This window comes from Pimephales promelas, chromosome 12 (genome assembly GCF_988280905.1).
Source record: "Pimephales promelas chromosome 12, fPimPro1.hap1.1, whole genome shotgun sequence".
NCBI lineage: Eukaryota > Metazoa > Chordata > Actinopteri > Cypriniformes > Leuciscidae > Pimephales > Pimephales promelas.
In genome coordinates this window covers 30,421,847-30,439,599 of record NC_142780.1, presented here as the reverse complement: position 1 = coordinate 30,439,599, position 17,753 = coordinate 30,421,847, and the positions used below count along the sequence as shown (strand labels likewise).

The 17,753-nt window shown below is 36.2% G+C and overlaps 4 protein-coding genes across 6 annotated transcripts; 2 read left to right on the top strand and 2 right to left on the bottom strand.

Moving 5' to 3' along the window:
• The first annotated feature begins 4,128 nt into the window (after positions 1-4,128).
• LOC120462158 (telethonin) lies at positions 4,129-9,384 on the top strand. Of its 3 annotated transcripts, none has more exons than XM_039650662.2 (4): positions 4,129-4,235; positions 5,907-6,056; positions 6,485-6,919; positions 8,022-9,384. In XM_039650662.2, the coding sequence occupies exons 2-3, from the start codon at positions 5,920-5,922 to the stop codon at positions 6,864-6,866; spliced, it is 519 nt and encodes a 172-aa protein (XP_039506596.2). In that variant the 5' UTR covers positions 4,129-4,235; positions 5,907-5,919; the 3' UTR covers positions 6,867-6,919; positions 8,022-9,384. The 3 variants fall into 3 exon arrangements, with proteins under 3 accessions (XP_039506596.2, XP_039506598.2, XP_039506595.2); XM_039650664.2 differs by having other exon boundaries at positions 8,019-9,384; XM_039650661.2 differs by lacking the exon at positions 4,129-4,235 and having other exon boundaries at positions 5,501-6,056.
• ccdc127a (coiled-coil domain containing 127a) lies at positions 8,195-10,869 on the bottom strand. Its single transcript, XM_039650658.2, has 3 exons — positions 10,762-10,869; positions 10,398-10,521; positions 8,195-9,208 (listed from the first exon to the last, which is right to left on the bottom strand). Exons 2-3 carry the CDS (start codon positions 10,510-10,512, stop codon positions 8,517-8,519), a joined length of 807 nt encoding a protein of 268 aa, XP_039506592.1. The 5' UTR covers positions 10,513-10,521; positions 10,762-10,869; the 3' UTR covers positions 8,195-8,516.
• An 850-nt stretch (positions 10,870-11,719) lies between these two features.
• On the bottom strand, positions 11,720-13,097 carry mrpl32 (mitochondrial ribosomal protein L32). The gene is made up of 3 exons (XM_039650660.2): positions 12,917-13,097; positions 12,142-12,323; positions 11,720-12,022 (listed from the first exon to the last, which is right to left on the bottom strand). The coding sequence occupies exons 1-3, from the start codon at positions 13,005-13,007 to the stop codon at positions 11,771-11,773; spliced, it is 525 nt and encodes a 174-aa protein (XP_039506594.1). The 5' UTR covers positions 13,008-13,097; the 3' UTR covers positions 11,720-11,770.
• Positions 13,098-13,309: 212 nt separating this feature from the next.
• psma2a (proteasome 20S subunit alpha 2a) lies at positions 13,310-17,339 on the top strand. The gene is made up of 8 exons (XM_039650659.2): positions 13,310-13,412; positions 14,144-14,220; positions 15,191-15,323; positions 15,755-15,877; positions 16,013-16,094; positions 16,237-16,310; positions 16,392-16,449; positions 17,058-17,339. The coding sequence occupies exons 1-8, from the start codon at positions 13,372-13,374 to the stop codon at positions 17,172-17,174; spliced, it is 705 nt and encodes a 234-aa protein (XP_039506593.2). The 5' UTR covers positions 13,310-13,371; the 3' UTR covers positions 17,175-17,339.
• The last annotated feature ends 414 nt before the right edge of the window (positions 17,340-17,753 follow it).

Below are 17,753 nucleotides of genomic sequence, written 5' to 3'. Positions count from 1 at the left end.
TAATTAATTACTAGTTACTAATTACTTCTTCAACAGTGTAATTAGATTACCGTACTAATCTCTCTAAAAAGTATTTAATTACTTTTAATTGCCATTACTTTCAAAATCCCATATCAATCTCAACCAGCTGAATAATACAAGGATAGACATGATCTGTTTTAATTCTTGCAAATAAATACTATACAATTGCATGAATTATCCTTAAACTGACCAAATTGGAGAAGGTTACATTATAAAAACATCAGACGATACATTTTGATGTTAAACCCACTATTGTTTTATGTCTGATCTCATGACATTTCACACTTTTTTCATACATATTTTACAATAGCTAATTCATACGAATTTGTACAAGTGCGGTCGTATATAGCCTACGATTTACACCTCACAAAATGCATACGAATCGCTGTGAGATCGGATTGATCTATACGCAGTATTGACCTCAGTTACATCAGAAGTAACTGTAACTAAATTACAGATGAATAAAGAGTAATCCCTTACTTTACATTTTCAAGGGAAATGGAATTAAATTACAGTAACTAATTACTTAGTAATTAGTTACACCCAACAATGTATATAAGTAATATAACAGTATATAGTATCATTTATAATCATATTAATTCACACTATATCGTTGCCTATAAATAATAGAAAATAATGTCTATGACAGTATAGCAGCTGGGGTTTCATTTCTATCATCATTCTTTACTCTTGTCAAAGTGAATTTGAAACCAAACAGGGATGTAAAAATTCACTTCAATCATCTTTACAATAGGGCATAGATTCATGAAACGCATCTTTGTAGTTTTTTTGGTATCATGTCTTGCTGTATTTTATTTTAGTGTATATATGGCACTTGGTATCATGTCTTGCTGTCTTTTATTATTGTGTATGACTTGTATGGTTAGTTAGTGTCCAGCTGGTTTATGTTGGTTTAAGCTGGTTGATGATGTTCCCATTCATGAATTTGCAATAGAACCAAAATATGATATCAGTAGGAGAGTCTCACACATTCACTGCTTTCATTTAGTGTTTTTTTTAGCAGACGTGTGTATATACCTCACATATTGCTATTTTTTCCTTTTATCTCTATTAAAAGTTGTATCAGTTAATATTCTGTTAATTTAATGTAGTAATTTTACTGTCATAATAAACAACCATGTGCAGCAGTATCCTCTTGTGTCAAAATCAAATGACTACCCAGGGGACACACTGTTCTGGTGTCAGTTAGTCTACAACCTCAACATGTTCAAACTCTGAAATAAGAAAGCTGTTTCCTCCTTGTACGCTTTCAGTGAAGTAAACAGATGACTGATAACAAGAAACATGCTCTCGACATCATCTGTGGCATAATGTGGATCGTGGGTCATGGGGCTTAGCATTCATATATCAATAATGTTCCATTACAACCAATTCAATTTCCAATACTTACCCTCAGATCCCACTTCAAGTTCTAAAAGATAAAATGAGGTCACAAAATTATGAGCCATCATGACTTTTCTCTGCTCATCTATGCTCTTTTCGATGCAGTATACTCTAGCTCAATATAAACCTATATGATCTGTGTGAGTGTCTTTGTGTTTGAGGGGCATTTCTCATCCATCATGATGTGCAGGTATAGCTGCTGCAGTTTCCACAGGGTCCCGTTACAGGGGAAACTAGCGTTCAGGGCAGGCGAGTGCTTTGGCTTGGCTCTGGCCACAGAAATCTGATGCTGCACCTTGCGTTCAATGCATCGCTGGCATTTCTCGGCAAACTGTCAACATTCCACTCCAGGCTTTAAAAGGATATTTGCAGCATTGCAGTCCTCTAAACCTGCATGTAATTGCCTAATGCCTCTGTCAAGTCAGGGAGGAACCAGCAGAAATGTGGTCTAGATGCGGATTATTCTATACCAGTCATTTTAGTGAATAGAGAGAATTAAACGCATTCAAACTCTCTTCTTTGTCCTGTGGGCTGTGGTATGTCAGCAGCTAAACCACCTGAACACTGTAAAGCTCTGGAAAAAAATAAGAGATCACTGCAAAGGCAGGCTTCTAGATGTACGATTTACTATTCTCGATGGTTTACATCGTAACAAGTTAATGTATGAGATCTCATGGTTCCATCACAATGAGGTACAGTCAAAAGGCACTTAGTATTAAACTATTCTATTAAAATACTTACTGTTTCTCGAATTTACTTGCCTGTTAAAGAGTGTCCAAAATGATGAAATGTAAACATTAATTTCATATATATATATATATATATATATTACAGATTTGCTTTTACTGGCTGGATGGACACCCAGAATAAACAAAATGGATCTCGACAGCAGGGTGGATGAAATGGGGGGCTGTGATACCAGGAAAGCTGTGGCTGGAACCAGTGTTGTAGTCGAGACCAACTCACTCGAATCCGAGTCGAGACCGAGACCAGAGAGGTTGGATAGCCTAAGGTTGGGTCTCAAACCAGACTTAAAGACATCTTCAAGAATATGTAAAATATTTGGTGGTAACAATAAAATTGGCACCATACTTAAAACAGTAAACCAAATATACCTATATAATCATGTACACTGTAATGGTAAAAAGGCCATAGTTGTGTAAAGATGATTTCATTATAAGTATGACTTACAATTATTACAATCAGTAAATGCTCTTTCACATAAAATTACTGCACACAAATTCTGTGTGGCTCTTATATGCAAACTGAATAATGGATGATAAGGCAGACATTTTCGATACATAGTTGAGCTAGAGGCTCCACATCACATCTGACCTGGGTCCTGTTGCATTTGTGCTGTGCACCGTGGTCCATGAACTTTATAGTCTCTCAAGTCATGCGCAGTTGCGCACAAGAAAGTCAGCAATCATTGGACGTTTCAATCAAACAACAATTTAAAGATATATTAACATACAGTAATAATCATGACATATTTTGAATGGGACTTGAGTGGACTCGGGAATACGTCTGAGTCCTAATATGTTCGAGTATGAGTCAATTCCGAGTCAAAATGCACACGAGTCCATGACAAGACCGAGACCATTAAAATATGGTCTTGAGACCGAGTCCGAGACTGAGTAATGAGAAAACAAATTAAAAGACATTGCACTCCAAGGACTCAGAGTAAAAGATGACGATAACACAGGGAAAACATTTGCTAGCTTGATAATCTGTTGTTTATTTTTAAACAACAGATTATCAAGTACCAACTAAACCCTACCACCAACTACCAACTAAACGAGACTTCCTTAGATTTCCACGACGCATGCGCGAGAATTGCGATCTGCTTACACCAACTTACACTACTTCAGATCGCAATTCTCGCGCATGCGTCGTGGAAATCTAAGGAAGTCTCGTTTCTGGCCTACAAGGAAGAAAAGAAATAGTCGAATAAACTCGTTATTTTTGTTTGTTTTTTCGCACAAAAAGTATTCGCGTCGCTTGATAAACATATAGTTGAGCCACGGTAGTCACTTGGGATATTTAAACATTTTCTTCATTGACTTTCTGGGCCGTCAAGAGAGGCAGTCCCAGCAAATGTGGTAGTTATACAGCTCTCAAATTTAATCAAAAATATCTTCATTTGTGTTCCGAAGACGAACGAAGGTCTTACGGGGTTGGTACAGCATGGGGGTGAGTAATTAATTACTTAATTTTCATTTTTGGGTGAACTAACCCTTTAAGGTCATCGTTCACACGTCTCCCTTCACACCACACCAATACCACCATTGCCCAGCTGATCACCAAAAACTGTAGTGGCTAAAGATGTAGTCTATTAAAAGATAAAATAACATGAAATTTCACAGAAGATGCCAAGTTTAATGCATAAAATTGTTCATTTTAATGTGTTTTAATTAATTGATATCGACTATATAGAATATTTAGAGTTTTAACATTAGGAGACATACTATAATGGAATGTATTTAACATGTTATGGAATAAAGATCCTGGCATCGATGTGGATTTGGTGTAATACTTAAGTGTATTTGATATTGTTTGATAGTAGTACGAGTTGTACGTGCTTATGGACGTTTTTAGTTTCTCCAGTAGGGGGCGTCTACTAAATCTATTAATTTGTTAAAGGAGAACGCATAAAACATTTCTATAGAATGTAGGTGTCACCCCCCGGTGGCTACTTTTGGAATTATACTTAAACAAGATGTAACTGGAAAAACTAGTTGAGGAACGACCACTCCTCGAGACGAGTGGACAAATGACCTATTAACATTCCCAAAGAAGTAAACCAAAAGGTAATACAATTCTTAAGAGTTTAGAAATATCTTGCACACAGAGGGGTGTGAAGCGTTCAGGCAAATGGTCTTGTTGGGCTGCTCAAAAAATGCAAATGTCCATTGTTAGCATAATGTTTTCGTGTGAAGGAAGTTGCAGCAAAGGGTTCGTGGCCCTTTTCTGTAGGCTAAGACCCCATTTACATTTTAATACCAGGTGGGGTCTAAGTTACTTCAGATGAGCCCTTGAGGCTGGGAGTCCGCGAGACACTCAGCTTCGTATTTCCATAATGACTGGTTCGTCTTCTCTTTATTCCAGAACATTTGATGTTTTGTAGTGATTATCTTTGAACTGATGATAAATACCTGACATAATAAATTGTTGATGATTCTAACAGACTTTGATAAGACACTACAGGTGAATAGCGTTTTTTTTAATAATAGATATCACCATGAAACTTCCTCAGTTGATTACTTACACATGTATATAAAAAAATGTATTTTTCGTTTTTTAAATTTGTATATTTATTATTATGCAAAGTAGACATCATCTCATTAAATATGCACGATTTTGCGTATATTTTCGCTAGATAGATCTGAACATATGATAAAGCCAGATGCAAAATTATTTTTTTATTTTGTTTACACACAAGATGAAAAAATTTTTTTTTCAGGATATATGCTTTCATTACCTAGGAAATCAAAATATTCTGTCCAAATATTTTTTGATTAAAATTTCACATAAATCAGGCCAGGAAGTATTCATTAACATATATTATTTATTATAATTGGAAAGTTTGGTGTACATAGTTGCTACATAGGCTCAGATATTTGTACTGGAGAATGACCAAAAAAACTCATTTTGAGAAAAAGGCATTTAAAGATTTAATTGAAAAAGAAATTGAGGGTTCAAAAATCAGATCTGCCCCCTCATGGCGGTGGCCCTGAACATTTATATAACAGGTTGATGCACGTTGAGGCCAGATTTAACATCGTCCCGCAGGAATCCTCAAATCCTCTTTCATCAGTAGGCTAACTCTAGAAATGATTGTTCACACTGCTGAGTGATGGACTGCACGTCTCACCTACAATACAAGAATCTAGCAGATGGGTGTGTGAGGATGACATGTTGCTCTGAATGCCACAGTGTGACATAATAATGCCTTGCGACTTTGGCACAGGTGCTGACAACCGAGACAGACAACAAGGACGCTCTGACATCAGATGAATGTCCGAAATATCTGCACCTTATTCTATTTTTACTTTTTCAGAATATCAGGGATACTTTTATAATATTGCATACAAAAGAATATAACTTTAAAAAAAGCGCCATTGGCACCAACATGCAATTCCTTGTTTTACCTTGCAGCCGCCATAGTTTTGTTGCAATCAGCAATAACCATGTATTGACGCACATACGACAGGAAATCTGAGCTCAGACGGGACGTTTGGCACTGTTGACCTCCCGGTGAAGATATGAGTCTTGCATTTCAGTTAAATGGTCGTGGGATTAGTCATTTTACCACCCCGTCAAACTACAATCTGAGGAGACTACCGTGGCCATGATGGCAGGGTGTAAAAATAGTAACAACCCCTATTTATAAGACACAGAAACACTCAGGAGGGAAGTAGCAGCCTTCATAAGAAGATTTGACTGATACCGTTCATATCTTGGCTTGTTTGTTTTGACAGCTCACTGAATGAGATGCATTGTCTGAGCCGGACGCCTAGGTCATATCTGCTGAACTCCTTCAGTGATTTCCAGGAGACTGATGTGATTGCCAGAGAATCGTTTGAGGCCACCTGGTTAGACCTACTGATGGAGACCAGACCAGAATACAAGTATGTGTTATTGTCTTTGCAGATTTTACATGTGTTTTAAGGTATGCTTCACCCAAAAATTCCAAATCTTTATATATTGCCCTTGTTGTTCAAACCCTGCATGCTGTTATCAGCAGTTAATAGTAGCCAGGACTGTCATTCAGGACAAAAAAATAAATAAAAAATCATCATAAAAGTCATATTCACTCATGCTACAGTACATATTGAAAGATTTCTGTGAATAACAAACCAAAATTTGGTTGTTATTCATTTAATTCTCTCATAGCCTGCATTTTCCCCTCACAGAATGTTATTGCAGCTTCGAAAGACTTTTTTTTAACAAAAGTGAATGTTGAAAGGAACTTTGTACGATTGTAAAGTGTGGAGTTGAGTTTGTTGAGAATTTACTTACCACGCACTTATTAACTTTCACAAGTCCTCCTTCACAGGATGACACTTGTTGAGAAGGACTCGATGAGAAAAGAGAGCTACGAAAGTAAGCAGGTGGTTCATTTCATGGTGCGACGATACCCAAACCAGAGGATTCGCATGGGGAGAGAAGGGGAGCCGATGCTGGAATATCGTTTACCTTACAGAAACATTCTCCCAATACCACTATTTGTGCCCAGAGATGCCAGACAGCCTGACTTGACCCGCGAGCCGTTGCCCGCCATGGACACTGAGACTTGTTTAAATGGAGTTCAGAAGAGAGAGGTCTCGTTCATTACCGAACATAAACCACTGGTAATCCAACCCAGGAGTCCAGACTTTAGAGCGTCCAGCCTCATCTCTCCACCACGAGACGCTCTTCGCTTCCAGCGACGAGAGTGATGAGCTGATGAAAGCTGTCCGCCATCATGGACACGGATACGATGACAAGTATGGTGGGTGACCTCAATCACACTTTAACTCCAAAGCCTTTTAACCCCATATGCTCACAAATATTGAGAAACCTTAAGGAAGGAAGATACAGAGGCCACAAAAAGTCATTTTCACAGACAAGGCTTAAGATAGCGCAAGACTGTTTGAGCTGTTTGAAGTGAAAACAACTAATTAAATGTCAGTGGCATTGTTTTGTCTCAAGATTAGGGCTGCAACATACAATTATTTTGATAATCGATTAATCTAACGATTATTTAGCCGGCTAATCAGTAAGTGTGAAATGGTTATTCAGCTTTTTCAATTAGTTAAAACATTGAGTCATATATATTCTTGCTATAAACTGAAAAAAGAAAATCAGTTCAGGTTTTGAAATAGTTGTTTTAATGAACTGTGAGCCAACTAAACAGGTCATTCTCTTTTAAGTTTTCAGATTTCAGTCCAACTCAAATCACATACAAATGCTCTCTAAGCATTGTTCAATAGGCCCACTGCTTTTCTTAGAACTGAATCAGAAAAGGGGTCAAATGCATTTGTGAAGGGCTCTAGCGCCACAGCGCCGTAGCGGTCAAATCGCGATATTGCACGCCCTTACAATACAAACGTTAGATCAAACGACTACTCGACAACAACGATATTTATCGACCATTTTTTAGTGTCGACAATGTCGACTAATCGTTTCATTACAGTAATGATTTTTTTTCAGGGTATTTTTATAAAAGCTATTCAAATGCCCTACCTGAATTAAGGCCTAATCCTAGTTTAGTCCCTGTCTGTGAAACCACCCCAAAATGTATGAATATTATGCCATTGAATCATATCAGTTTTATCATTTGAAACTTTTAATTGTGAAATTACTTGTTTCAAGTGTACAATATATGTGTGATATGTAATGCAGTAACATTTATATATTTTCAAAATGTGGCTTAAGCATCTAAATTTGTTTAATTGATTATGCTAAATAGTTTCGCAAAAAAAGGATAAACAAACTGGGAAAACATTAAAGATCTTGATCCTGAACAAAATGTCAACACTTCACAAGTCTAAATGAAATGTAATTTAATTTGTATATGATTATATGAATGAGCTGTTGCTCTTTCTCAGCAGGTTTACAATGAACTGCGGAAGAGACATCTCTGATGGACATCAACATCTATTCAAAACAGTTAGTAGTTCTTGGAAATAAATGCAATGAATACATGCTTTCTTGACTGTACATTTCGTTTATATGTGCTTATGAAAGCATGGCTCACAATAAAAAAAGAAACCTCGAGTCGATAAACTGTAATATATTTATTTTCAGAAAACATATATTGTCGGTATTTTTTATTTTTGTGGTACATATTAGATATGAAACATCTTTAGATTGAGAATGAATTAATCCTCTGAAGTTCATAAGTAATTCTATTTGATTCTTCTGCGTTCTACTTGATCAAAAAAGGAGAGAGAAAACAAAAACAATTCATGTTATGATACGATTGTCAAGGACTCAGCGGGTTTCCTGAAAAAGTTTGGCATAAATAGCTGATAAATACTCATGACGAAACATTTACGGAAACAAAATCGTACTTGTTTCTTTTCATAAAGATCAACTGTCCTGCATCAAGGTCTGCTGGAGGATGGCGATGCTCCTTTGAGCATCTCCTCTGCCCTCTTGTGTTTCTGCAGGGTGACCTGCAGCTGCCAGTACCTGAGATACAGCCACATCAAATTCCCATTCCTGCGCTTATCCATGTTCAGTAAATCTCCACAGTGTCTGTCGTTCTTAAAAATGTCCCTGAGATCGTCCTCTAGGTTCAGCTCGGCACCCGCCGGGTTTTTAGCCACCTTCAGCAGCAGGTTCTTCTCCATCTCCAGACGATGTTCCCGCGGCGTGAGGATGCTGCAGAAAGCGTCCTGCCTCTCCACTAGCTGAACCTCCAGTTCCTGTAGCAGAGCCTGAGCCCTGCTCTGCCAGTCCTCCTCTCGCTGCAGGGCTGTCCGCAGCGCCACCCCGGCCACGCCAGACTCTAGCAGGCGCTTCTTCTCCACATCCAGATCCCGCCGTTCCTGCTGAAGCTGCTTCCGTTCCTCCATGAGCTGCTGAGACTGAGAGATCAGGGCTGTCTTGAAGCCCTGCACACGGTGGCGTTCTTTCTCAAGCTCCACCTCCAGGTGTGCTGCCGTCCGCCGGTTTTCCCTCAGTGTCTCCATGTACTTCAGCTCCAGGTCTCTGCTGATGGCTGCCATGTCGCAATCGTACTTGTTCTTCACATCTCGGATCTGGCTCTGTGATTCTCGAGTCCATATCCAACCTAGTTGAAAATACACCCACAGAGATTTTAATATACTGTGACCAAAACAATTTAAACCGAATATGACTTTTGACAACCATATGATAAAATGCTCTAAATCTAAAATCTACAAAAATGACATATATCAGTATGCATCAGTTTTATTGTAAACTGAAACTATTAAAAAGGTTTAAATTGTAAACCAGACTTTTTTTATGGGGGGATTTCTAGCTATTTATCGTACAGTGGATCAATAATATGTCCCTTTTGTTTATCAATCAAAAAGAAAAGAAAAAATCAGTTTTTTTTTTTTAGAATATTTTGGAAACTCTATATTTCCTTTATTTTAAACTTTGATTTTAGTAATATAATGAATGATGTAGAAAGAGATAAAATAGCTTGATTCTCAACTTATTTTCAACCACATTTATTACTACTAAACCATAATTCATTTAGACAAGGCAAGTTTATTTATATAGCACTGTTATGGTAAGTTGTCATTTTATGTTCATCATTATTATTGCTATTATAAAAAATATAAATACGAGTTGATAACTCAAAAATAAGAAATGTTGCCATGGCAGCTAACTAAAATAAGTTTTAAGTACAAAAATCGCTCAAAAGTAAAACTTATAAGGCTAAACCGAAAAAAATTAAATAATATTATATATATATATATATATATATATATATATATATATATATATATATATTAATGTATTATCACACACTATATATATATATATTTCTGTTTAGCCTTATGTTTTAGTTTGAGCTATTTTTGTACTTAAACGCTGACAAAACATGACAAAATTATTAAAACTGAAAATAAATAAACGCTATAGTATACTATAACATAGTAGTTTGTAAATAAAATGTATTCAAAATTAACGTGAAAGTTGGATGAAAATTGTGATATGCCATTAAGTGAAAGATGAGTCATCAATGTTTGGTTTGCTTCCAAAAAGAAAAAGACTGTGAATTTTAAATTGTTAGTTAAAAACCTGATACAATATAATTATTACATGATACACTAAAAAGGTAATACGTGAAAAGCTGTAGAATTTACTTAATGGATTTCTTTTACAACCCACTCAAAACCCCAGATTTCATTACAGATACAACCTATAAAGTGGATAATCCAGTATAATGTACATTCAAGACATTTGTGAGGGTGAATGACTTTGAAAAGTATGTAAAGACCCCTTACGAAATGCTGCCAGCCCGATCATGGGCACGAGGAGGGCATAATTCCACCTGCCCCCGTCATTTCCGGCTGGCTCTGGTCTAATATTCCATCTAGGAGGATCGTTCAGGTCGTTCATGGAGAAACTCTGATCAGAAAGTAGTAAAGTAAGGTGCTTTGTCACAGTTTCGTGTATCTGCCACACATCAATCAAACTACTGCACTGCATACATCAAATTATGTTACTAATAAAGAGTAAACAACACAACACTGCTAAAGCTGCAACCCTGAAAAAAAGATTATGCGTGCATTTCTCCGGCAGTTAACAACAGATTGCACAATAGATATGTTCACATTTTACTCTCGTGAACATGTTTCCTTTGCTTACCTTAAACAATCTAAAGTTTTTTTTTCATAAAGTGCTTCCAGATCTAGGCAGCCTAAACGATTATGCAATAGTCCATTAAAAACATCAAACATACATGTATTATTTCATAAGGGAGTTGAATACGTTTATTATTAAAATATACATATTAAACGCATAGTATACAAAATAAGTCATCTTTAAAATAATTAATTAATTGTATATGTATTATAAAATGTTCATAGGTCCATCTTTATTTACAAAAAATACAGAAATACAACTGAATTGGATTTTGAACACCCCTAAAATGTAGCAACATATTGGTATAGTCCGGAGAGGTACGTATTTCAGATTCTAGATGTTCGCAACTGCGCAGGGGATGTGCAGAACAGTTTCGTCTACAAAAAACTCAAAAACCTTATTACACTGAGATCTCTTAGCAGAAAGTTTGTTATGCGTAATAAAGCTTTTTTTATTTATGTAAGAAATACTTACGATTTTTGTGTTAGCAACATAGTTGATTGGACATGTACAAAACGTTTTTTTTTTTTTTTGTGGAAATTAACAATGGTGTTTTGTTTTGATACGATTTGATGAAAATAATTTTTGTTTTCCCTTATTCTAAAAAGAAGTCAAAGGGTGACTGAGCTTTTTAAGTTGTGACTCCCAAGCTGTGGAGCAGTCTTTCCCTTCATATCCAGCAAACTCCAACAACAGAAATGTTTAAGTCCCAGTTGAAAACTTACCTTTTAGATAAGGATATTGTACATTGTAGTAATAAGTTATTTTTTATTTAGTTTTCTTTCTCTTTACACTGATCTCACAATACAGTTGTACAGGGTACATCTAAAAAGTGTGTATGTTTCATTATTTTTGTTATAACTGTGAAGCACTTTGGGGAACAACAGTGCTATTAAATGTGCTATATAAGCTGAAGAATAAAATTGATTGAACTAAGCATAATCACAAAATCATTCACAAATGAAACTGAAACTGTGATCTTTATTTAACAAAAGTATTTATTTCATTTCATTTACATGTTAAACCAATATGGACGTTTCCTGTTGCGTTCTACTATTCTCTTGTCTTTATCTGCATCAGAGGGCGTTTCATTTTCATACAAAACAACAGACTCTACAGCAGGAGTGTTGAGAGGTCCGCCTTCCATGATGGACATTTGCTTCCGTATCAGTGCCGTCTCCTTCCTGACCTTTTCATAGCAGAATCCACACAGAGTATGCTTCAGTTTCATGTTGCCACACTCTGAACACGGCTCAATGTTGTACTGGGAGAGAAGGAAAAAATAGGATAGGTTGCTCTTTTATCTAAACAGACATCTGTTTACTACAAAGCTCTTTTAATTTGTACCATGCTCTAGTCTAGTGGGAATCAATGAGTTCTTACCTGGACTTTTATAAGTTTCCTTGGATCTCGTCTTCTGCAGCGATTTACTTCAATGGTTCGTCTCTTTTTAGGGGCGGCCATCCAAAAGATACTGTCCAAGAAACTGGGCTGGGCGTTTTCATCATCACTGCTGTGATGGGACTGAGGAAGAATCCCGGGACCATTTACCGCCAGAGCTGGACCTGAAGATGTGATTGACAGATTAATAAAATAAACAAACGGAGTTCCTCAAATTATTTTGAACACATGCTTTTTAACATTATTTTTAACAAATGGACAGAGATTTGGGTATGGTAACATTTCAAATATACCTTACCCAAATGTCTGTCCATTTATTATTTATAAAAGGAAGATATGGGCTTATATTTGACTTAAGGTGATATAAATATAAAAAAATATATATGTGAAAAAAAATTATCAAAAAACATTACAACAAAAAAGCTGAACATGAACAGAAATACATATATTCTTTAATAAAGATGCTTAATTAATTTGTAAAATAATTTTAATAAATACGATATATATTAAGAAAAAAGATGTATATTTTAAACACAGTAATGTTCTGATTAATCTGTAGTATCCTTCCCTTAAAAACACAACAGATGTGCCATGTGTCTCCTTAAGACCTTGATACAACACCAATAAAAGAAAAACAAACTGCTAAATGGTCTTAAGTTAAGCTTCAGTATATAACGTTACATGTATGTACAGTGATATGAGAGGAGCAGAGTGTCACACATGACACGTTCATTACAGTAACGTTAAATGCACTCACCGAAGCGGTCAAATCCCGCCGCTTGTGATAAACTAAGTTCCAGACGCTGCAGAGAACGACCAACAAACTGAAGTAAACCGGTCAATGACATTGTGTTCGGTATTTTATTTCAGTTTAACCCAACATGTACAGACTAAACATCCTCACGGTCAAAGCTAAAAAAATACCCACTGCGCCTGCGCGTTATTCTGCATCCGTGCATTCTGGGATTTGTAGTACAACGATACAAAAACTCTGCTTCATTCTGAGCGGGTGAGAGCGGAAAATGTTCTAAAAACGAATACATATTTCAATTATTACTCAGTGGTAAACAAAATGTGACGGCCAAAATTATATTTGAAACTAATCTTTAAGCTGCCTACAATACCCACAATTCACAAACATACCCTTGTACCTTTTTCAACCAATCAGATCAAGTAAGCGTGTGTCGTCACTTCCCCAACAGTCACACAGCCATGGCAGACAGAGGCTACAGTTTCTCCCTCACCACTTTCAGGTAATTAAAATCGCGATTTTATCATATTCAATGCATTCATCATATTAAACGAATGTGTGTTTTTAGCGAATCGCAAATCTCGAGGTTTATTGAGAGCGTTTTGTCAATTAAAGGTGTTAATTCATTATCTAAGCGCTGATGCAGAGTCACTGTGTTTGTGATGGGTGCTTCTTTCATTCATGAGCATCAACGTTCATGCATAGAGTAAACTATACACAATAATGCTTCCCAGATCAACAAATACAACACTCTCGGGAGTATTTAAAAGACAGACTAGGGCTCAGTTTTGTCTTTGTGATAGATCATGCTGATTTTACTTTCACTTTCAGTGTATCACTGGAAACTGCCCCTGTTATACATTTATATGTCCTTTTTAATGCACATTAGTAAGCCTGCAGTTTACAAAAATCAGTTAATGGTTTTCTTAGTTATTATAATATAATAAGGACTATAGCATTTGTATGTAATATGCAAATCTGCATATTTAAAAGAATTGTGCCTCATTTGGATATTTTGACATACCATATTTTGGTTAGTAACAATACAATACAAAAAAAAAAAACATCATATTTGTGTACATTACAAGTTTAGTTTTGATTAAAGGAATATGAAAAAAAAGAAAAGTATATCCTAGTCAATCAGCCTCATCTTTATCATTGCATGTTTTACCTAAAGTCCAGTGTAGTTTATCATTTTGCTGACCATTTACAATCTTATTTTTGTGCTTTCAGCCCTTCAGGGAAGTTGGTCCAGATTGAGTATGCTCTGGCAGCTGTAGCAGCTGGTGCTCCTTCGGTTGGAATAAAAGGTAAAAAAAAAAAAAATTAAATTTGTGTTGTTTATCCACCTTATTCCTACGTCCCATGATTCTTTGCGCGAATTTTGGCTAATTTCTTCCAGTAAGCTCTAAACAATGCTCTATGAACGCAATACATTTACAAAAGTGTCACAATGAGATGACATTAATCGACTCACCCTTCAACCATCGAACATTAAAATGAAATTTAAAAGTATAAAAGAGTCAACAAGGTCCTTTCAACAGACCAAAAATAGCCCCAAAAGCGTGAGTCTTTGGTAAAATATCACTGTAGTAGGCAAATGTCTGTATTGTAATAACAAACCTTAATCAAAAATGCTCATTAACTTCAGCATTACATGACTATATCAAAGTGATTTCCGTCATTTTGACAGATTATAAATTGCATTTACTTGTGAAAACAAACCTGGAAAGAGACATATGAGGATTTGAGGAGAATAACAAGAGATTCTTTGTGCATTCCAGTGAATTATTTAATGGAATATCGTAAATTAAATTCGGGAGAACAGACCACAAATGTGCCGTATATGTTGTCATACTTTTACAGCGGATTGCAAAGGAAAAAATAAAAATCATCATGAGGAAAATAAAGCAGCGACTGAAATGAGCTCTCGCCATAGATATTCTTATTATAACATGTCATGTTAACATACCAAATATAACGTTATTCTCATGTTGTCTGAAAATAAATCATGAAGGAAAATTAAGACAGCTCATCCAGTCTAACTGACAGCTTTATTTGTAGGGCAACCTTATGATTTGAAACGATTTGTTTTAGCCATTTTTAATGGAAGTAAACGAAACCAGAAGTGCCACCCATAATTCAAAACGCAGTAAGGTCGTCAGGAATAAGGTGGAGAAAACTTGGTTTCATCATGTGCTTATCAATTATTGTCTTCTTGACAGAAAAACACTTTCACTGAATTTTCACTTTCATTTCATCCTCATTTCTCTTTAACAGCCTCAAACGGTGTTGTTCTGGCTACAGAAAAGAAGCAGAAATCTATACTGTACGATGAGCAAAGTGTTCACAAAGTAGAGCCCATAACCAAACACATCGGTATGGTCTACAGTGGCATGGGTCCGGACTACAGGTATGGATTTGGAGCCTGTGTGACCTAACGCTATATAATAATGATCCCTAACAGGTAGCACATGAAGCTCAATGAGATTTTTGTTGTTAAAATTTATTAAGTTGGCGTGAAACAGAAGTTGCGATAGTCTTTTCTTCCCTATTGTGACACATATCTGAGTGAAACAAGAAAAAAAGTAGGGCGGGACTTGATTATGTCCAGAATTGATTGGATTGTTGTGGTTTTCATGTGTCCCACCCTGGCTCCAGAAAACATGACATCAGAGAAGAGATGTTGCTGCAAAAGGAAGGGAAATTTATTTTCATTTAAGATTATGAGGTCACAAGAAGAAAAAAGTGATGTGCACTGATTAATCATTTATTTAAAAAAAAAAGGCTGCAATATTCCATATGTTCATTTTGATTTCATGCTGACTTTAATCATATATGCAGGGTTATGGTGCGAAGGGCACGAAAGCTGGCTCAGCAGTACTTCCTGGTCTACCAGGAGCCGATTCCTACAGGCCAGCTTGTTCAGAGGGTGGCCTCTGTTATGCAGGAATACACACAATCAGGGTACGTGTGATGCAGTCGAGCTGTTACAATTATTCTGGAAGTTGAGTGTTGTAAAACAATATTTTGAGAAGATGCTTGACGTGCATTTATCAAAGTGACAATGGCATAACTTGAAGCTTTTTTGTTTCGACACAGAGGAGTTCGGCCTTTTGGGGTGTCACTCCTGATTGCTGGCTGGGATGAAGACCGCCCATACCTTTTCCAGTCTGACCCCTCAGTATGCTATACACTTTGGTGTTATAATTATACTTATTCTATTACTGTAATCTAGTTTAAACTGAAATAAATGATCTGTTAAAAATGTAAGCTCTTTATGTACTGTATATTAGCAAAATAAGATGGACTTTGATCTGTTTTAGGGAGCATACTTTGCATGGAAAGCCACAGCGATGGGGAAGAACTATGTGAATGGGAAAACATTCCTTGAAAAAAGGTACAAAATGAACATGCATGCTTCAAGTCTAAGAGCTTTTTAGTCTTTCTAAGCACAGCCTCTCATTTGATTCATTTTCAGATACAATGAGGATCTGGAACTGGAAGATGCGATTCACACTGCTATTCTGACTCTTAAGGTAATAATTGACAACCAACCTATGTCTGTTCAACTTTATAACTACTCTAAAATGCTAATGTTCTGGCATTAGACTAAAACTTATTGACTTTGCTCACAGAGGGCATAACTCCCTCCAAAAAAGATATTTTTTGTGCCTTTTTTTGTATGTTATTTCCACCCTTTTTAGTTTTTAACAATCTTCTTACAAAAAAAAGTCTTTTTTTGCCAAAATATGGCTATTATTGCCAAATAATGGATTCAATTTTTTGACCAGTAACACCATATTAGGTAAAGAATTTTAAAGGACCTGTTTAGATTTTACCAGAAAAGGTTTTCGAATTCGTATAATATGTTAATGTTAAAAATCTTGTGATGTTAATGTTAAAAATCTTGTGATGTTAAAAAAATTAATATTAATTGCTGTTTTTATTGTGTATATGTCACTCTTGTATTTTTGTAATTCAGTTTTTGCCATGAAGAAAGCCACAGATGCTGACATGGCATTAAATAAAACTATACTGACTGAAACTGCACGTCGCATAGCATGACGCTTTACTTGCCAATGCCCTAAATTAAATGTCCTAAAATGTCAAACATCAAAGTTATCTATGACTACTTTTGTTACAGGAAAGCTTTGAAGGTCAAATGACAGAAGACAACATTGAGGTGGGAATCTGCAATGAAGCAGGATTTAGGCGACTGACCCCAGCGGAGGTGAAAGACTACCTGGCTGCCATTGTTTAAAATCACTTTTACAAGTTGCTGTAGATTGAGCACTGATTGTCTTGTCTTCATCAGTCCAACTTCATTAGTACTTACTTGTTAGTTTGAGCAATCTAAAACATTGAAATAAGTGAAAGTTTTGCTTTCTTTGTCATGGAAGGAAAAAAATAAACAAGTCTTTTGAAATCCTGTTGTCTGTTTCCATTTGTACTACTGTGGAATGTTTTAGATTTGTGCAAAAGGCAAAAACCCGAAGATATACTTTGGTTTATATCATAACTTTGCAATGAAATAAAAGTTAGAATATGGCCCCAAGTATCTGCTATCCGTCCTCGACTGTCGCCTAGTAAACAAGCTTACGACGGGGTTTGGCTTGCGTCAGCCAATCAGAATCTTGAACCCTTGCGTCACTTATGGCGCGCCAAAAATGAGTCGGTACACCTTCCTAACAGTATTCCTACGCAAAATCGTATTACTTGAACAGATAAATCCCTCAAATGTTTTATCATCGAAAGGCCCAGCAATTTCTCTCCTATAATTTCATCATATCTATTTGAATAACGCGTTAGATTTGAAACCAGGGATTTGGTTGGGCGGTCA